General features: G+C 34.9%; 1 protein-coding gene across 1 annotated transcript in view; it reads right to left on the bottom strand.

Moving 5' to 3' along the window:
- The window catches only part of ATM (ATM serine/threonine kinase), a 131,810-nt gene that overhangs the window by 43,530 nt on the left and 65,813 nt on the right, over positions 1-22,467 (bottom strand). Inside the window, exons 32-42 of the mRNA XM_008020751.3 lie at positions 21,124-21,256; positions 18,821-18,916; positions 16,358-16,529; positions 14,449-14,590; positions 13,212-13,388; positions 11,404-11,581; positions 8,265-8,352; positions 5,974-6,129; positions 3,819-3,906; positions 409-497; positions 207-309 (exon numbers count right to left, since the gene is read on the bottom strand). Of these exons, the coding sequence (XP_008018942.3) occupies positions 207-309; positions 409-497; positions 3,819-3,906; positions 5,974-6,129; positions 8,265-8,352; positions 11,404-11,581; positions 13,212-13,388; positions 14,449-14,590; positions 16,358-16,529; positions 18,821-18,916; positions 21,124-21,256 (1,422 nt within the window). The remainder of the gene's footprint in view (positions 1-206; positions 310-408; positions 498-3,818; positions 3,907-5,973; positions 6,130-8,264; positions 8,353-11,403; positions 11,582-13,211; positions 13,389-14,448; positions 14,591-16,357; positions 16,530-18,820; positions 18,917-21,123; positions 21,257-22,467) is intronic.

Below are 22,467 nucleotides of genomic sequence, written 5' to 3'. Positions count from 1 at the left end.
GTGTCTCCCTGAATTTTTTCTCTTTTTTTTCCTGCATCCCTCTGCTTCAGGAGTATCCCTGAATGTTTAGCCTAATCCTCTGAAAAACAGATAACTTCTAGTCTTATCTCTAGAGTTTATCTGGCTGTGTAAATTTTCACCAACATAGTGAAATAACCTCAGCACTACACTAGTGATGACTTTACCAAATTTGGGAAAAAATGTACCTGAATGATTCCTGCCTGGCGGGTTGATGAGGAGATTGCTGTTTCAAGGTCATATGTTACTAGGGCTTTGCCCCACATTGCTTCGTGTTCATATGTTCGTAGTCTGTAAGAAAAGATTGTAAAAATAGCTTTGGGTTTTACACACACGTAACTCCTTCATAAAGAGAACTGCTATACCATTGTTCAGAAAAATGCAATTTACCTAGTAATGGGTTGTAACATCTTCCCTCCACCACAGCCATACAAACTATCTGGCTCTCCTATACTTCTATAGATTTCTAAGAGAAGATCCTGAAAACATGAAAGCAACAAAAAATTGAAGAAGGAAAAAATATCAGTCTATAAATTTAGCAAGTTTTAAATTGTATCATTACCAATATGTAACTCCCAACTCTAAATGTTATGTTATATAAATAAAATGTAATGATTTTGAAATAGAGTTGATCCTTAAACAACACAAGTTTGAACTGTGCAGGACAACTTATATGTGGATTTTTTTTTCAATAAATATAATGAAAACTTTTTGGAGGTTTGCAACAATTTGAAAAAACTCACAAACCACACAGTTTAGAACTATTGAAAAATTTTTTAAAAGTAAGTTATGTCATGAATGCATAAAATAAATGTATATACAGTCTATACATTCTATCATTTGTATACATTTGAAATGATACATTTTATCATTTACTACCATAAAATATATACGAATCTATTACAAAAAGTTAAAATATATCAAAACTTACACACACACACACTGTACACAGCATTATTTGCGGTTAAGACAAATATAAACAAATGTAAAGATGCAGTATTAAATCATAATTGCATAAGATTAACTATAGTACATATTGTACTACTGTAATAATTTTGCAGCTACCTCAGTTGCTATTGTGGTAAGCATTATTGTGTTGTGAGTATCCACTTAAAATGCCATGTGACACTAATAATTTCTGCATGAGCAGTTCATTTCTCTAGCAAATTGTATATAGCAATAAAAAGTAATTTCTCCAGGTTCTCATGTATTTTTTCACTATGTTTACTGCAATACTATAAGCCTTGATTAACACCACAGGTAGCTGGAGGTGCTCCCAAGATGCAGAGAAAAGTCATGCCATTACAGGAAAAAAGTGAATTGTTTGATATGTACTGTAGATTGAGGCCTAAAGTACATATCAACCAGCGGTGGTTGCCTAAAATTTCAGACAGATGATTAACTGTAAAGAGATGATGTAAACTTATGGTATTGATAAATACGGTACAGTTCTGTAAATGCATTTTCTCTTCCTTATGATTTTCTCAATAACATTTTCTTTTCTCAAGCTACTTTATTTAAGAATACAGTGTATAACACATATACAAAATACGTGTTGTTTATATCATCGGTAGGGCTTCTGCTCAATAGTAGACTATTAGTAGTTAACTTCTGACTACAAATTTAGTTTTACCCTGATTTTTAATAGCACAGGGGGTTAGCACCTCTAACCCCCACATTGTTCAAGGGTCAACTGTATATACCAATGATCTGCATCAGCAGCAACACAGCAGACTGGTCCTAGACAACAGGAGGACTATAGTCTATCTGAGAAGAACTGCCTACAATTGCATGAATTAGATAAGAGATAAGTACCAACCTACCAGGCTTTTATCACATGCAAAACTAGTTACACAAATAAAACCAAACAATCTTGTCAACACCTAAAACTGTACATGGGCTGGGCGCAGTGGCTCACACCTTTAATCCCAGTACTTTGAGTAGCTCAGGCAGACTGCCTGAGCTCAGGAATTCAAGATCAGCCTGGGCAACATGGCTAAACCTGTCTCTGCAAAAATTAGCTGGAGATGGTGGGGCATGCCTGTAGTCCCAGCTACTTGTGAGGCTGAGGTGGGAAGATGGCTTGAGCCTGGGAGGCAGAGGCTGCAGTGTGTTATGATTGCACCACTGCACTCCAGCCTGGGCAACAGAGCCAGACCCTGTCTGAAAAACAAAAAACAAAACAAACCAAAAAACTGTACATCAGAAAATACAGTCCTACAAAGTCTGACTCTTGAAAACTGATTTGGTAGGAATAAAGGTCATGGATTTTTCTTTGAAAAACAGCACAAAACTGTATTGGAATTGGTAAAATTTGATATGGATAAAGTAGTTTGGTTACTGAAATCTTTGTTGTAAAATTTACATAGAAAAGATAGATTTTGTTTAAAACAATCTCCGTTAAATAAAAATGAAAATATAAAAAAACATAAAATAGAAAAAATTAGGAACTACACTGCATAGAAAATTGACCAAGCAATTGAACTGCCTACATGTTGTTTGCTCTGTGAAATATTTTCTACATACAAATTCATTTATATTGGCATAATTCTACAGTTCCAACTCAAATGCTTCTATTCATAACGTGAAATCAAGTCCTCAGAGTAGAAAAGTTCAGCCCATGCTTAGCACAGTGCTTAGTACACACACGATATTCCAAAAACTCAGTAGAGGAGGAGGAGACTATGAAGAAGGCAAAAGTGAAAGGAGAAAAATCAGGAGAGTGGATCAAAAAGGTAAACAGAACATAGTTCATCAAGGCATGGTTGATGATGAAGTATCAATAAAACATTAAGGAAAAGGAGGAATGAAAGGTGACCACCAGACTTAGCAACATGAATTTTATGAGAGACATTAGCAAGTGCTATTTTACTGGAATAAATGGAAGGGGGGGGAATGCAGACAGCAAATAAAGACAACTCTTTCACAAAGTTTGTCTATCAGAGGAAGGAAGAGAGAGGGTGATACCTAAAAGAGAACATAGGGAAGAGGGAAATTATTTTGTGTTTGTGAGAAAGGGAATTTTTAAACAGGAGAGGTTTTAAAATGTTCAGAACATAGTTCAGAGGGAGAACCGCATATTAAAAAATAAAGTAGCTGAGAAAGAGCAGATAAAAAAACAAAGCACAGGAAGAGTTAGTCTCAAATAGAAGGATAAACTGTTTCTGTAACATGAGGGAAGGTTATTAAAGGAGCAGATGCCAGGAGATTTCAATGTTTGATAGTGGGATGTGGCGAGATTTCTTCTCTATGCCTTCTATTTTCTCCAACTAGGAGGCAGGCTGAAAGCAATGGTGTAGAAGAGAAGACGAAAAGTTTAAGCAGAATGGAGAAGCTGAAATTGTCACTGTGAAGGAATGAGTTGACCAAAGAAATTCGGTAAGCATCCCAGACAGTAACATGAGCCAATTTAAGAATGGATATCAAGAAATGTATAGAAGAGGCAATCTGCTTCTTCTGGGACATACAATAAATGAGTAAATAAATATATAATTATAAACCCTAAGTGCTATAAAGGAAATGAACAGGGTGCTATGGCAGAAAATGCATGGTATAAACTCTGAGACACGTGGTTTTACTTTCGTCTTTCAGGTAAGGGAACTCAACTAGTGGCAGAGTCAGTATTAGAATTCAAGTCTGTCTACTCCAAGGCTTAAGCTTCAGACCATAAATTTATATATATGGTGCTTAATCCAATAAGTAAATTCATTTTAAAAATCACATGGCATCTGTACAGTGTCTATAACAACCCAAAGTATGAGATAAATATTGTCATAAATAATAGAACCTCTAATATTTACCTGTAAACTTATTCCAGTTTCTTCTTTACTTTTTTCACTCAAGCTAGAAATAGTTGTACTTTGGCTTCCTTCTTCAAATGCAAGACTTCTGTTTGTCACAAGAACACCTCTTTTAATGAGAACATACTATTTGGAAGCTCCTGAATACATACACTATAGACTTTGACAGAAAAAAACTAATGAAGGTTGCAAACAAAACAGAATAAATCACTTATACTTTAAAACTTAATACCATTTATACCTAGGATGGAAAAGGAATTTGTGAATGAAAATTATATTTTAAGAATAATCTTCTACATATGGAAAGCCCATATGCAAAAATATGATTATTTATAAAGAGACAGGATTGTTTAAAAATAGAGCAGATGCCCTCCAGTTCAGGTACTATATACTCTGTCAGTGGTTTTACCTGAAATTCAACTCAATCAATAATTACAGACACACAAATAAAGACCACAATAAGAATTTAATACCTAATAGATATAAATTAAGACATCTGATATCAACTATTGAAAAGGAAGTAGATCAGCAGGGTCCACTTAAACCAAGATTATAAAACTAGAAAGTGACAGTCAGGATGAGAACTCAGATTTGTCTACTTCAAGGCCTTAACTTTATGTATTTTATACATATGACATTCAGTTCTGTAAGTAACTTCAATTCTAAAACCATGACAGTTATGGTGTCTATAACAGTAATAATCTAATACATAAAATAAATACTATTATAAGTGATACTGCCTCTAATATTTACCTATATACTTATTCCAGTTTCTTTTTTTTTTTTTTTTTTTTTTTTGCGATAAGGTCTCGCTCTGTCGCCTAGGCTGGAATGCAGTGGCATAATCATGGTTCACTGCAGCCTCTCCCTCCTGGGCTCAAGTGATCCTCCTCCCTCAGCCTCCTGAGTTGCTGGGACTACATGTGCAAGCCACTATGCCCAGCTAATTTATTTTTATTTTTAGTAGAGCTGAGGTCTCACTGTGTTGCCCAGGCTGGTCTCGATCTCCTGGTCACAAGCAATCCTCTCACTTTGGCCTCCCAAAGTGCTGGGATACATGCATGAGCCACTGTGCCCAGCCTAGAAATAGTTATACTTGGGCTCCCTTCTTCAAATATAAGGCTTCCTACTGATCCACTTCCTTACCAACTACATTTCTGTACAAAAATGGGTATAACCGCTTTAAAAAACAATTTGGGACCAGGTGCAGTGGCTCCTTCTTGTAATCCCAGCACTTTGAAAGGCTGAGGTGGGAGGACTGCTTGAGTGCAGGAGCTAGGGACCAGCCTGAGCAACATAGCAAGATCTTGTTTCTACGAAAAATAAAAATAAAAATAAATGAGCTGGATGCAGTGATGTGTGCCTAAAGTCCCAACTACTTGGAGGCTGAGGCAGGAGGATCACTTGAGCCTGGAAGATCAAGGCTACAGTAAGCTATGATCGCACCTCTGCACCGTAGCCGGGGCAAAATAATGAGACCCAGGCCATTTCAAACGAACAAAGATTTGAAGAGGGCAGTTGGGATAATAAAGTGTTTTACTTTATTTTTTACTCTTTCTTATTTTTTGTTCTTCACCATGATCTAGGGGTATATTTATTAGATTCTTATGACAGTGCTAACTCAGTCAGAGGAAAGCGAATTAAATTCACTAGAAATACAGGTAGATAAAGAAATGAAACTTAGTCACAGAAAGAAATCAGTCACATTACTTTATAGCCATTTTGGATTATAATTTTGGGTATTTTATATCCAAAATGAATCTTGAATAGTTTAGGAATTAGTGGTAAATCTAATCTGATTGAAGTTAGGAAATAATTTAATCATTTGAAAAATATTTATCACCCTTAAATTAAGTTCTCAATGCTAGGGCTGTTATAGGGAATATACAGAAAATTAAGTATGGACTCTGTCCTACAGGAATTTGCTATCTGTTAAATTTTTATAATACCTAAGTATAAACATTCCTATTGTTTCAGAGCAGGAATTACATATTCCTTTTTAAAAATTTATTATAATTTCACTTTAAAACAAAATTTCTATCTAAATAATGTCTTTTAAACGGGGAACAGGAGGCAAAGTAAATCTTTACTGTATATCCTTAATGGGACAATGCCAACATTAATTTTAAAAACCAAAAATTCTAAATTCCATTACCTTTTCTCTTGATCATCCATGCTTTTTTTATCTGCATAGATTTCTGCATAGAGTAAAGCTGTAAAGTGAGCAGCACAAGACTGAGCTACCTTGGCAACTTCTAGATAATTTAAATCCAGCCAGAAAGCATCATCAAAAATTGTTCCTGAAGAAGGTCTAAAGAAAAATTAGATATAATATCACTCATTTTTTTAAACTTCAATATCAAAAGAAAAGCATGTTGATATTGAATACAATGGTAGTAACTGCTTAATAGAAAATTACAAATTCCCAAAAACCACATTTCCCCAATATATACCTATAAACATTATAACATGGCTCAAGAGTCCTATTTAATAATCTTTTTGGTTTTTCTTTTTTCCCTCAAACCGATCAGACAATCTGATAAAACCTATAGACTATCACTTGATACAAAACTGGGGTTCATATCTGCTCTCTACCAAGAAATCCATGTACCACAGGCTAAGAATAGGATACACAGAATAGCTAATACAAATGCACACAAGCACCCCCCAACACACACTTTAAAATAGTCAATTTAATAAAAATATTGTTTCATCTAAGACACAAATACATGTCTTTCCTATTGTGACTTACTTTCTCCTTAATGTATTGCCTAGGTTGAGTTACTTAATAAAAACCTTCCACTGTGTTAACAGGTAGGTCAAGATTGAAAGGGACCATAGACAGTATCTTTTTCAAAACTAGCGTTATAGAGATGGGACATGGTAGTGGTTAAGAGCACTGGTGTTGAAGTACAATACAGGTAGGTTCAAATCTAGCTATATCACCTACTGCCAGCTATGTGATCTTAGCAACTTAACTTCTTAAACCTCAGTTTCCTAGTTTCCTTACTTGTAAATGCTGGAACAACATGGACCTTGGAGAATGGGTGCAACAATTAAATAATGCCTGCAAAGCTGATGAATAAGGCACACCCTACTACATAGCAAGCACTCAACTAAAGTTAATTTTCTGAGGAACTTGAAGTTCAGAGAAGTGAAATAATTTTCCCATGGAAAGGAAGACACTGCAGACATTATTCTGATTTTGAAAGATGATAAGACTAGGTTCAAAGACACCAAGCAATTTTTTGTTGTTTTATTGTTGTTCTTTGTTTTTGCCCAACATACTGTACAGGATAACAAGTAATTTTTACACAGCACAAGCTTGGACTTGAATGCATGTCTTTACCCCCTTTTCTATATCCCATTCATACTTTCTCAAGGAATCTTCTTTAGGATCTTATTCAGAATTAAAATGGAATATGAAGAATTTTTATCTTCTCCAAATCCTGCTAATGTCAACACCATTCTACTCCAATGGTAAATCTGAAATGAATGACTCAAAGGTAAAACTGCCTCCCAACACCAAGAAAACAAATGCTTTCAACTACGTTAAAGCTTCTGATTGGCCTTCTCAGAAGATAATCTGGTATAAAACTATAAGGTAAAATAACCAGAAGCAAAGACACTGAAAAGCATAAAACTTCTTTTTCTACTAGAGAAGAAGAATGGTTTAAGAATACATAGAAATTAATTTTTTAATTAATTTTTTAAATTAATCACCTGTCCCTCTCATTCTTTACCAACCACTGCCACCACCACCATACACACTTATGAGATATCGATTCCTACCTATTCAAATTATAGGCCTACTACACTATTTCTTCAGAGTTCTGGTCAACTCTCAAGCAGTACTGATCAGTCAGACCATCCATTCTAGCAATTCCTGTATGCATTGTTAAAAATCTCATGAGAAATAACAGGAACAAAGATACTATACTACAAAACAATTTACCAGAAACAAGAAAATAAACATTGTCACAGCACAGTACTGCCACAGATTTTGAGACCACTGCACACAGTAAAGAAACTTACATCTTAAAATAAAGATACATAAGGAAGACATTTACACAACTCTATTTACTTCTTAGAACTAAAGCAAAGAGAAAAGTAAAAAGAGTGGTAATACAGCTAAATGTAACTTGGAAAAACACTTGCTCCTATCCCGAACATAGATGAAATAAATTGGAGCCAAGAAGGCTGCATAATTTAACAAAGGTAACACTGTTACTGGTACAGCTGGTACTAGAATTGAGAGTTCTTGACACTGATTTAACTGAAGTGCTATCCTGAATACGGATTACTGCAAGGAGATATGAATATCACACAAATTAAATATAGCACTTTGCAACAGCTTCACCTAAAATAATCATGTTAAAATTCAGCCAATAGTTAACAAGTTACACTCTAGATCCTAAACATAAGAAGCAACACTCATTACATTACCTCTTTTGTCTTCTCATGTAGTCCACAACAGCAAGCATTGTTCTTTGTGATTTTTTATCCAAACAGCATCGGAAAAAGTGCTCTGACTCTGACAAACAAAAATATCTCCCTTCAGTCCCAGGCATTCTTGCTTACACACTTTCTTCTTTCTTGTTTATGTGTCTGTCTCCCACTGTGCTATAAGGTTCTAGTGGGCAGTACCTAACACAAAATTGGTTCTGAGGGAATTTAATAGCATTTCTTTTGCTTTTAAAAGAAACTGTTATCTTAATAAAAGTGAGAACTTACATTGTAATTTATATTTTATTTCTGAGGAGGACTAATTAACTGATTGATTCAATAAGATTTTTTATGTGCTAGGTCCTCAGTATATAACCATGAACAAGACAGACCATGTCAGACCACACAGAACTCACTGACTAGCCTGGGAGATTACAACACAATATGATTAAGTGTTATAATAGGAAAGTTTAAAATGCTATAGAACCTTAGCAGAGGGAACCTCACCTAGACAAGAAAAGTTTCATAGAAAAAGTGATACTGGCCAAGTGCGATGGCTCACGCCTGTAATCCCAGCACCTTGGGAGGTCAAGGCAGGCGGATCACTTGAGGCCAAGAGTTTGAGACCAGCCTGGCTAACATGGTGAAACCCTATCTCTATTAAATATACAAAAATTAGCAGGGCGTGCTGGCACACATCTGTAATCCCAGCTACTCAGGAGGCTGAGGCACAAGAATTGCTTGAACCTGAGGGGCAGAGGTTGCAGTGAGCCGAGATCACACCACTGCACTTCAGCCTGGGTTACATAGTGAGACTCTTGTCTCAAGAAAAAAAAAAAAAGAAAAAAGAAAAAGTGATACCTGAAAGAAGGGTAATAGTCACAAGAGCAGGAAAGGATAGTGCTACAGGCAATAATAACAATATCTGAGATGGCTGGAAGCAAGAAATAACTTGGAAATTTTAATGAAAGAATTTCAACTGTGCTAAGTCATAGAGCTAGAAAGCAGTAAGGATGCTAAGGGCAGAGAGAAACAAATGGACTAAGTTATTCACAATATGGAATTGGCAAGATTTGGTAATTAGATGAAATACGTGAGAGGTTTCTAGAGTAAGCAACTGAGTGCCATTTGTCAAAGAGATACACATTTAAAAAAGTAGGTTGGGGGAAGAGATGAAGAAGATGACACATTTGCTTTTGGACAGTTGAGTTTGAGATGCACATGGGACGTTTAGTGAAGGCAATGCAATGAGGCTTATAGCCATCAGAAAAGATACACCATTTAAATTTTATAAAAATATGCATTTACTTTCCTTTTCAATAACAGAATTTTATATGTGAAGTTTAAATTTTCACTTAAGGTAATAAAAATATTGGCACTGTACACAGATATAATAAAACAATTACTTTACCTTCCAATGGTTGTGGCATAAATACATAACTGATAAACATGAAAAAAGTCTTGGCCATGTTCATGATAACAAATTACCAGATTATCATAAACAATGATTACCTTAAACTATGTAATAAAAATTGTTTTTAATAGTACTGTAAATTACATATTAAAGTTTTAAACACTTAAATCACTTATTATACCTGTATATTCCCAATTAAAGATAAGCAATACATTTTAGATAGTTTACAAAGCCTCTATGAAAATGTTTATTTTAGGATTTTCATTTCAGTGGCCTAAAGAACATTCATATAAGCACACTTTAGATCATTTAGAGAACAGCTTATAATCTAGTAGGATCATAGGATGGGCATCTATGTCTATGTTTATAATTTATATTTTTCCAAATAGTAGATTTGTAATTGCTGTTAGCCAACAGAAAAGAAAATACATAAAATATAAAGCATAGCAAACTGAAGTCTAAATGACATTAGAGTCATGTCAAATGAAGGTTGTAGCAGTAAAACTAGAAGAAACAACTGGAAGAACTGAGTAATCACAACCTTTGCTGAAGTGAATGGAATGATTGGGAGGAGCAGACTAGTTGTGGCAAAATATCACATTAAATCAACATTTACATTAGAATTGATTGGTCTTTAAGTACAACAAGTGAATTCGTACCTAGCTTTATGTTTGCATATAAAACACATTACTAATATATAATAAAGAGAGTTAATAATCTGTGAATTTTGTATCCTTTTATAAAATTTAGGTTTTAAAAACTGACCCATAATGAGCCCTCAAGTATGCATATATGTAATATACATACCCAACCCTGGTGGAATTTCTTTTGCTATTATGCTCTTGGCATGAGAAACACTCGTTATATGTCACAGAAGGAAAGAAGGTTATAAGAGTAAATAAAGTGCAATTCAATTTTTGTTTTAAAAAAATTAGAAGGATATATACCAAATGTTAATTATAGTTATACAAAGGTTTTTTTTCTTCTTTTTTTTTTAGACAGAGTCTCACTGTGTTGTTCAGTCTGCAATGCAGTGGTGTCATCTTGGCTCACTGCAACCCTCTACCTCCTGGGTTCAAGTGATTCTCCTGCGTCAGTCTCCCAAGTAGCTGCAATTACAGGTGCCTGCCACCATGCCCGGCTAATTTTTGTATTTTTAGCAGGGACGGGGTTTCACTATGTTGGCCAGGTTGGTCTTGAACTCCTGACCTCAAGTGATCCACCAACTTTGGCCTCCCAAAGTGCTGGGATTACAGGCGTGAGCCACTGTGCCCAACCAAAGGCTGCTTTTTAAACTGAGTTGGTCAGAGCTCTGAAAACATGAAAATTCTATCATATCTGCACCACAGTACCTAAAATATCTGATTGTGTTTGTTTTTTCCATTGCTAGAATGTGGGTGTTTCTTTTTCACATTAATATTGCCGGTACAAGCACAGTGCCTGACATATATTGAAAGCTCAATTAGTTGACCCATTATCAATAGCCAAAATGTAGTGAGGGAATACCATACATCAAGTACTATCCTACGCACTTTACACACATTATTTCATTGAAAACTTGTTGCAACTATTGTAACTTTTACCTCCATTCCACAGATAAAGAAACAAATTTAGAGGTTACAGATTTAATCCTGTAAAGTGCTTTTAGCGGGATTCCACCTTAAATCTATCTTTCTCTAGAACTGAGACGTTTACAGTATTAATTTTAAAAATTTAATAAAATACCTGAATCCAAGTTTGCAGGGGTTGTGGATCGGCTCGTTTGTGAGAAGTGTCGAAGACAGCTGGTGAAAAATCCCTGAACATGTGTAGAAAGCAGATTTCTCCATGATTCATTTGTATCTTGGAGCAAAATATCATGAATCAAGTATGGAAGTACAGTCTGACAAAAGTCAGTTTTCACCTAGAATATACCAACAAATCCACCCAATAGTTTGAGTAAAAATGAGTAAAACTAATACATTTTACTTAAAATTTTCATGCCCTGTTGACATATTAAATTTCTAAAAGATGATAGATTAATCTGCCATAAACTCAACATACTGCTAAAAAAAAACAAACAAAAAACATGTATTAGGTGGTGTTTTAAAAAACCACACTAGGCCAGTATATCAATATCAAATGTATATGTTAGTGATGTTGTAACTGTTTATTTTCAGTCTAGGCCATTAGCATAATGAAATAGACTATTGCTTACAAATGAAATTATATCACCACTTTAAATACAATTTCAGAGTTGAAAAGTGTTAGTAACAGAAGGAGTTTTCTGATTTGATAGAAGAGAGAAAAAGGTATCAAAAGTTTAAGACAAAAGTTGAAAATCTGATTTTTATGCATTTTCTGTCCTCAGTGAAGAACTACAACAGTCATGTTAAAAATGTTTATGTTTTAATAAGCCCAACTTCTGGGTATAAAATTTGGGTAATTATTTGTGGTATATTCCAAAGAGCAGAAAAGTGCTCTAATACATCTGGCACATTAAGACAGTATTCAGCTTTACTTTTGCTATTCATCGCACTCCATGTTTAACATATGAATGAATCATTACACTCCATATCCATCATATTCATCAGACTTCACACATATAAGACAAGTTATAGATTACTAATTGCACCCTTTTTCTTTTTCAAACCAAAGACAAGGCAAAACACCACTTTTAGAGCTAGAGAATTTAAAGTACCAGAAATGGGGTGTGTACATACGTATATTTGGAACATTTTATCTTCTGGCTCAAAGTTAAAACTTTATAAAAATCTTAGCTTTGTTCACTAATGAGAAATAAGCTGTATGTGTGTTCGGGGTACCACTCTGCTGAACTGGTATGAGTGCGGTGTAGTATTGCAGAGAAGGTGATGTTTTATTCATTGTCATTACTTTTTCCGTCAAAAATAAGAACTGCTTTTTACATTGCTTTCAGTGTGAGTACATTATGAAAACACTTCCCTATCAGTTATCTGTAATTGGCAGATGTTTAACCTGGTCAGATGTTGTATTTTCACATTTCTGTTGAATCACATTTGACAGTGCTATAAATTAACTCTGGAAATCTTAGAGCATCAGGTTTTGCTGTTTTAGATTACACATTTGATGGAAGAATATGAACTTTCTGTTTCATTTGGTATGCACCTTCACTCTTTATTGAGATAAATACTATATCCTCAAAAATAAAAAAGCTACGCTGATTGCTGCCCCACTCCTTTTTCTTATTCAAGAAAGCATATCAGGGAAAATAAATGTGCCCTCATCAGAAGATGTAAACAAAGTTAGAATAGGCTTTTGGTTAATGCAAATAATTTATAATCAGCAGTAACAAATTATTCAAGGCATCCCCTTAGAACTCCTCTAGCATGTTGCCATCCCGAAGCTGAAACCTAATGCGTAAAGTTATGACTAAATACGGATGCTCACTTTAATAAATGTACAACAGTTTGAGTGGGGGTGATATTATGTGAAGATGATGTGCAGTATCACAGAACTCTTTAGATAAACAGGTCATAAACAAGGAATTAAATCAGGCTAATTAATCTTCTTACTTCACACATTGGCTTTAATAATTGAAGAATTTCACATTTTGTGCCTCCACTGTCTAAAAAAGCACAAGTCAGTGTCTTTATCCAAATGTCATGATTTTCACTTAGAGGAATCCACAGATTTATATCATCCAGGCCTTCAAAAGGGTTTTCTTTGTCAAATCTGGGTACTTCTAAAAACTAGAAAGAAAGGGATAAGAAAATGTAAATAAGAGAACTGGCAATCATTGTACCCTTCCTACCTAAAATGAGTACAACAAATCTGTTTCTGAGTAAAGCTAAATACAGGTAAAACTAAATCTGGAGGCAATGTTTACCTTTTAAAAGTAAAACATTTATGTTTATACGAGAGAGTGGTATGGTAAAAACTGCTGCTTTAGGTAGCAGAAAAACTGGGTCCTACTCTCAGCTGTGTCACTCATTAGTAGCATATTACACAAACCACAAACTCTGACTCATCTGTCTCTTGAACAAAACCAGACCATACCTACCACATAGACTTGATTTCAAAATGAAATGAGATTTTAAAATGTTAAAATTATAATGCCTTCCAGGTTATATTATTAGTTTCATTAACAGTTTATATTACTAGTAATTTTACTAAGACCAAAATTAAATTTGTGATGCATTGAAAATACTGCTTCAATGTTGGGTTTCTGCCCTGAAATTAAATTGGTGAAAACTAAACTGTGTATTTCTCAGTCACTTTATGAAAAGAAGATAGTAAAGAGGAATGCTTAGACTAAGGAAGGAACAAGTGTTCTTAAACATGCCTCACAGAGTACTTACAGTGGAACCCTATTATGATACCAACATGGAAAATGGGAGAAATCTATGGGTCATCCTGTATTTCACCAGGGGATTGTGATACATTAACTTGCCATGGAAATAAACACTTGTGGATCACAATAACTATAAATCATACCCAGAGCTAACAGCTTTCATGGGAGCAAAGTAGGGTTTTCTATTTCTAAAAAAATAAGGTCTGTCTTTAAGAATTTCCCCTCCCCCGAAATCAACTACTATTTCCTCAGGTTACCTATCTCAGCTTTTCCACACTGCCATGATAAATTAAAAATAGCGAATTCCCTGGATTTATGAAATATGGTTTAAATTACTTATAGGAAAGGTTAATTGTTAGTACAATACTATTTCAAGCAAGTTAACAGTCACAACCCACAGCAAACAGAACTGTTTTAGATATGGTGGGTATTCGATAAACATTTATTACTTAAAAGACCTTTTTTCTCGATGTTCTAAAAGGCTGTAGATAGGCCAGCATTGGATCTGTTGTCATCTTATAAATCTCCCAGAAACTATGTCCAGTCTTTGTGGCTAAAATGTTTTTCAAACAAGTAACAGCTGCTGATCGAACTTTGACACTGAAAAAACAAACAATTCAAATGTCTATCAAGTACACCAGTTATTAATCTTGATGAATGTTAACCTCCACTGAAAAAATTTCAAAACTAAAATATAAAATTTGTATTAGGAAACTTTACATTCACAAAATTCTCCAATATCAAACAAAATTATCAAAGGACTTTCACTAGTCATTCAGTAAACTTGAATTACTAATCATTGTAACAGCAATTCCCTTCATTCAATACAGTTTAATTGTGACTACTATAAATTAAAAAGACTCACAAAAAGAAATACTTGAAAATATGTTCTAATAAATGTAAGCAATAAAAATTCTGGGAATCCTTTGGTCCACATCTTCATATGCTAAAGTCCCTTGAATATCTAAAGTTTTTCCCTGTTAAAGAAAAATACAAAAAACTTCTACCTGCTTCCTAGTATTCTTAAGTTTAAGTCACACTAATATTTCTGTGCATCTGTTTCAGAAAAGCCAATTTTGAATTACTGTGAAACGAATGAAACATCTAATGCTTGCAAATTTTCTGTGGCACTCTCTTCAAAAACTGTGCTTGATATTCCTTTAAATACATTTAAAAAATGAGACGAACTGGCTGGGTGTGGTGTGGCTCAACCACATAAACCTTGCACATTAGGAGGTTGAGGCAGGAGGATTGCTTGAGCCCAAGAATTTGGGGTTACAGTAAGCATGATCTGTGATGTATGATCATGCCACTGAACTCCAGTCTGGGTGATAGAGCAAGACCCTGTCTCAAAAAAATAAAAAAGAAAAAAAGAGAGAGATGAATTAATACATGTTAATACAAGCATAGATTGATGGCTAGAAGTGATTAAGCAAGGATAGCAGTAAAATATAGAAACTATGTGATAAGCATATGGGTGTTTAGTATAAAATAACTCCCATTTTGCTATATGTTTAAAGCTTTTTATAATAAAATGTTCGGAAAGAAACCATGAAATTTGTTTAATGAAACAAAAACTTAACAAAAGAAAGAAATATATAGGTACATTAAATCAATAACAGAAACAGGGCAGTTAGACATTATTGCCAATCATTTATTCCTCAAGAGAAGGAGAAAGGGAAGTACAGAAAAAAAATCAAAACACGTATTTATCTTAGAAAGGTGCCTGGTTGTGAGGAAAACCCTTTGAGCCTACCACCAAATATGGTGGTGATGGAATCCATCATAGGCACCAATCAATCCATCAACAAATGAGAGAAAGAGTATGCACACAAAAGTAATCTCAACCAACCAGTTGAAATTTTGATATGTGGTGCAATTCTGTTTTGCATAGAGAATAAATAAGCAATAGAAAACCCTGTCTGATTAGCTTAAGACTTCTAGGGTTATAAAACAACCTCTCTGCTTTATGGCTTATTTTAAAAGGATCAAAATAAGGCCTCACTTAGAGAAGAGTGGCACCTCTGATATTGACAAGAGCCTAAAACATCTCCCTTTATACTCCCCTATCTTAATTTTCTGTGTAGAACCATCTGGCATTTTTCTTATTTATTGTTTATTTGTCTAGTCCCACTAAAATTTTAACAGGGACCTTGTCTGGAACGTTCACCATTATATCAAGTGTCTGGCACATAGTAGGGTCAATAATTATGTGAATTAATAAAAATACAAGAATTTTCATAAAGACACTGAGATTAAAAAAAGGACAAAGCTTTAGTTACTGAGAGTATCAATTTGTGTGAAGTATCATTCTCCATGAATGTCATATTAAGTGGGATTACATATAAGGTATCAATAAATACTCACCAATCTTCTACCAGTGTGTTATTCAGGTAGGTCAGCATTATGAAGGTCCACTGAAGTTCTTTACCTTCAAATAACTTAAGGGCCTTGGTATAAGATGCATCTTTACTATGTTGTATAGCTATGGTAGAGAAATCTATAGGACCCACTTCTCCCAAGCAGCTTCCAACAGCCTCTACATATAGAAATTCTATTTCAGTAGAGTCATAGGTAAGAGATCATACATAAAAATGAAATTTTCTAATTTCAAAACTACAGTGCTGTTTTGCTGTACTTCAAGAATTAGCCTTAAGGCTGAGCGCGGTGGCTCACACCTGTTAATCCTAGCACTTTGGGGGACAGAGGCGGGTGGATCACCTAAGGTCAGGAGTTCGAGACTAGCCTGGCCAACATGGTAAAGCCCCATCTTTACTAAAAATACAAAATTAGCCAGGCGTGGTGGCGCAGGCCTGTAATCCCTGCACTCTAGCCTGGGTGAAAAAAAAAAAGAGAGAATCAACCTTAAAACTGTTAAAATTTTTGTTGCGATATCACACAAATTCCATAATCTTAAACACACAGTTCAATTCATACATACAAATACACATTTTTTCTGCCTGTGTTCTCCCTAACCAGATGAAGAAAGGACATTTTCAGCAACCCAGAGGGCTCTTCGTGCTCTTGCCATCATGATGGTATTTACTAAAATAAGTTCACAAATTTTTTGAGAGTCCTTCTTTCAAAGGGTAGAACCTAATTTCCCTCCCGTTGAGTGTGGGCTGTACTTAGTGATTCACTTCTAACAAACAGAATGTATATAAGTCTTTCACCTCTTTGATTAAATTTATTCCTGGGTATTTATTTCTTTTAGATGCTATCATAAATGGAATTGCTTTTCTAATTCTTTCTGGATTGTCCACTGCTAGTATATACAAACACCACTAATTATGTGTTGATCTTGTACCCTGCAACTTTGCTAAATTCATTTATTAGTTCTACAGTAGCTTTCTTGTGGATTCTCTGGGATTTTCTCTACCATATCATCTGTAAATACAGATAGTTTTACTTCCTTTCTAATTGGCATGCTATTAATTTCTTTTTCTTGTTTAACTGCTCTGGCTAGAACTTCCATCCAGTACAATGTTGAACAGCAGTAGTGAAAGTGGACAGCCTTGTCTCATTCCTGATCTTAGGGGGAAAGCTGTGAGTACAAACCACATTAATTTTATGCCACACAGGAAAGCCACTTAGGGCTTCAGTTATAAATCAGGTCTATCTCTAAAAGCAGTGCCACTATGGCAAGGAGGTAAATACGTTGGTTAAAGAAAACTTCTACAGTTCTGGTAAGATTCTGTTTCTTAGTCTGGGTGCTACATGTACAAGTGTACTCTGCGAACGTTCTTCAAGCTAGGTATTTTTGATCTGTATACTTTTCTATATGTAGGATATATCTCAATTTTAAAAATCTAAAAAAAAGGAAGTACCTCTAGATATTAGGCTCCTACTGAGAAGTTAAGACTGTTGAAGAAAGATAGTAGAATCTGTGAAACACTACTTATTCCTCCTATTTTTCTAATTTGAAGCAAAACCATCATGAGAGCTTCAAGCTGACTTTAATCAGGTGATTTCTCCATCCAGTGGTCACTAAATCTAAACACATAAACTAAACATGATGTTGGCTTCTTGTCTTACATTAGGTTTCCCCTTAAATGGCTATAGGAAAGGACTTGAATGGTTTTTAATTATTTAAGTTTAATCTAGCCCTCCAAGTCTTCATTCTTGTTACATAACAAAAGACACTGAGTACCTGTCAGTTATATTTATAAAATATATTGGCAGTCAATTTATTTGCAACTGAACTCTAAAAATAGGTATTTCTGACTTTCCGAAATATTTACAAGGCATTTTCAAATTAAGTTATACACATATGTAAATCTATTAACTTTTCATTTTATATGAATATTTAAGGAAGAAAAGTACAAAAGGGGGCTTTTTAGGGACACTTTAATTAAATAGGCATGTAACTTAGCTAGCATCTCATATTTCCCCAATATCCCAAATGACAAACCCTCACTTATTTTTAAGATATAATAACGATGACCACTCATATAATAAAGATGACCACCACATAACTCACATTCAGTCAATACAATCATGCTTTGCTTAATGACACAGATATGTTCTGAGAAATGCGTCACTGGGCAATTCTGTCACTGTGCGACCATCACAGAATATACTTACACAAACCTAGACGGTATAGCCTACTACATACCTAGGCTATATGGTATAGCTTATTGCATCTAGGCTGTATAGCATGTTACTATACTGAATACTACAGGTAGTTGTAACACAACAGCACAACAGTAAGTATTTGTATATCTAAACAGAAAACATACAGTAAAAATACAGTATTATAATCACATATAATCCTATATGTGATCCACGGTTGACTGAAATGTTATCATGCAGCACATGACTGTAGTTTACCTAGAACTTCTTTTTCACCAGTGTGGTTTATTGCCATCTTGGATAACTGCAACAAATTGACAACTAGCTTCACCATAATCGCATCTTGTGGATTATCTAGAAATAGTTTTTTAAAAATTAGTTTCAACTAGCACAAAGACAACACTTTTGTTTACAATAACATATATATTAAATTATCTGACTAGAAAATGTCTATAAAGTTTAAAGAAGGTTTTAAGTCATGAGTAGCTCAAAAAATACGTAGGGAATGAATCTGAACTTCCTTAATACCACAGATTCTTTTGAAAGTGATTAGCAATATTTGACAAGAGAAAATAAAATGTCTTAAACAAATTGTGCAGATAAGTCAATACTTTAGCAAAATCACAAACAGAAGCACAAGAATAATTCAACATTAAAGCTAGAAGGGACTTTGGGAGTTTGCTTGGCTTTTTAACATCTAACATTTACAGTTTAGACCAGCACTGTCCCACAGAACTTTCTGCAATGATGGAAATGTCTATAATCTACACTGTCCAATGATCACTACTGACCAAATGTACTACAGAGAACTTCGTATGTGTTCAATACAATGAAAAAACTGAACTTCAAATTTCATTTAATTTTACTTCACTTAAATAGCCAAATGGCTAGTGGCTATAATGCACAAGGCAGATCTAGCCCATAAAATACTCAAGAACACAAGAACAAGAAATAATGGTGTTTCTATTTACATACATTTTATACATCTCAAAAGTACTAGAAACTCTGCTCAGTCAAAACTAAAATTCATTTTAAAAAGTACTGAGGGTAAAAACAACACAAGAGAAATACAAAATTAGACCAGGCGTGGTGGCTCACGCCTGTAATCCCAGAACTTTGGGAGACCGAGGTGGGCGGATCACTTGAGGTCAGGAGTTCGAGACCAGCCTGGACAACATGTGAAACCCTATCTCTACTAAAGATACAAAAAATCAGCTGGGCATGGTGGCACACAACTGTAATCCCTGCTACTCGGGAGGCTGGGGCAGGAGAATCATCTGAACCCGGGAGGTGGAGGCTGCAGTGAGCGGAGATCATGTCACTGCACTCCAGCCTGAGTGACAGAGTGACACTCTGTCTCAGAAAAAAAAAAGAAATAGAAAGTTTCCCAAATACTGTAATAATGCACATTTCAAATCAAATTAACATAAATAATAGATGTTTCATAAGTAAAAAGCAAGCTAGAAAAACTTACAAATACATACATACATATATATACACACACATAACACACATGGCTAAAGTATTAAAATGAGACATATTTCTTTCATTCAGGTAAATTGGACTAGAAGACAAGACTAGCTTGTATGTCTGGCTCTAAGGAATTAAAATTTTCTTTTACATAGTCAGAAGGTGTTAAAATATTTAAGCATGGGCCGGGCACAATGGCTCACGCCTGTAATCCCAGCACTTTGAGAGGCTGAGGTGGGCGGATTGCCTGAGCTCAGGAGTTCAAGACCAGCCTGGCCAACATGGTGAAACCCTGTCTCTACTAAAAAAAGTACAAAAAATTAGCCAGGCATAGTGGCAGGTGCCTGTAATCCCAGCTACTAGGGAGGCTGAGGCTCGAGAATCTGAGCTTGGGAGGTGGAGGTTGCAGTGAGCCAAGATAGCGCCACTGCACTCCAGCCTGGGCAACAAGAGCGAAACTCTGTCTTAAAAGAAAAAAAGAAGAAGTTAAAAATGTTTAAGCATGGCTAGACGCCATGGCTCATGCCTCTAATCCCAATGCTTTGTGAAGCTAAGGCAGGAGGATCGCTTGAGGCTAGGAATTCGAGACCAACCTAGGCAACATAGTGGGACCCCTGTCCCTACAAAAAATAAAAAAAAATTTTTAAAAAGTAGCTATGTGTAGTGATGTGTGCCTATAGTCCCAGTTATTCAGAAGGCTGAGACAGGAGAATTCCTTGAACCCAGGAATTCAACGTCACAGTAAGTTACGATGGTGCCACTGCACTCCAGCATGGGTGACAGAGTGAGACTCTTAAAAAATAAAAATAAAAAAATTCTGTCTCTTAAAAAAAAAAAATTTAGGCAGTAGAAAAACATGATCATATTTGGGTTTAGAGAAATCATTATGGCAGAGGATGAATAAAATAGGAAGAGTTCAGGGTGAAGAGACCAGTTAGGACCAGTTTTACAGTTAGATGAGAAATGAGGGTCTGAACTAAATGATGAGAGCCTGAACTAAGTCTCTGACAGTGAAACCAAGAGCAAGACTTTACAAAATATTCTTTCAAAAAGAAACAAGTAGAAATAACGCATGTCATTAAAATTAGTACCCTGAGATGCTCTCATAATGTCCATCATCTGATCTTTATGTAGTTCCAGTTGTCTTCGAAGATCCTTTAGTCCTTCAAGTCTTGTCAATGGAAGTGCATCATAAACACTTACTGAGAGAAAATGGTTAATTTCCTAAAAGAGAAAATTAATTAAAATGTAACTTGCTTTTAACATGTATTGGTTAAGCCTGTGAAATAAAAATAAAAGAAAAAAATTAGTTAAGTGCCATTTATAGATACTGACTCATGTCTCTATTACTACTAAACAAGGAAGAAATAAATGACTTCTTCCACTGCAAACCTTACAATATTTTAATTCTTTCTTTTAGACAGAGTCTCGCTCTGTCATTAAGGCTAGAGTGCAGTGGCACTATTGAGGCTCACTGCTGCCTCTGCCTCCCGGGTTCAAGTGATTCTAATGTCTCAGCCTCCCGAATAGCTGGCATTTACAGGAATGTGCCACCACGCCTAGCTAATTTTGTATTTTTAGTAGAGACGGGGTTTTGCCATGTTGGCCAGGCTGGTCTCAAACCCCTGACCTCACATGATCTGCCCGCCTCAGCGTTCCAAAGTGCTGGGATTACAGGCGTGAGCCACTGCACCCGGCCTAATCCTTTAAATTCTAATAGACTCTCTCATGGTAACACAGATTTCAAGATTATTATAGCATACTCAACTGGAGGGAAATGCTTAAATTTCTCTTTAGTAGTATAACTCTACGTCTTAACATATTTAAATATGTTTTTATATTTACACAAATACAGACTATCATTTAAAAATTATAATTAAGATCTGTATGGAAGAATATACCTAAACATAATTTTGAGGTTTATAAAGATTAAAACTTGAAATATGCTTTCAAAAGTTAAACATTATCTCTTACACAAACATTAAATTGACATTGAAAAGATCCAATGGTAGTTTTGAGCTATTAGTGGACCTTAGGATCTTATGTGTTAAAATCAAAACTATTTTATGTCACATTCCTTGAAAACTTAAATTTGGATCTTTACCAGGAAGTTTTGATATTTATACTTTGACTTCAACACAAAGAGATACATTAAGATTCATTTTTTTATTTGTTAAGTAGGTAGATCTCATGTTATACACACATACACACACAGGTATGTGTGTATACACATATATACACATATACATCTATATATATCTATGTATATATATCTATGAATATATATACAATAATCAAGAATATATATACATAGATATATATATGTATTTTTTTGAGACTAGGTCTCACTCTGTCACCCAGGCTGGAGTGCAGCAGCACAATCTTGGCTTATTGCAGCCTTGACCTCCAGGGCTCAGGTGATCCTTCCACCTGAG

This window comes from Chlorocebus sabaeus, chromosome 1, assembly GCF_047675955.1.
Source record: "Chlorocebus sabaeus isolate Y175 chromosome 1, mChlSab1.0.hap1, whole genome shotgun sequence".
Lineage (NCBI taxonomy): Eukaryota > Metazoa > Chordata > Mammalia > Primates > Cercopithecidae > Chlorocebus > Chlorocebus sabaeus.
This window is presented reverse-complemented; position numbering and strand designations above follow the sequence as displayed.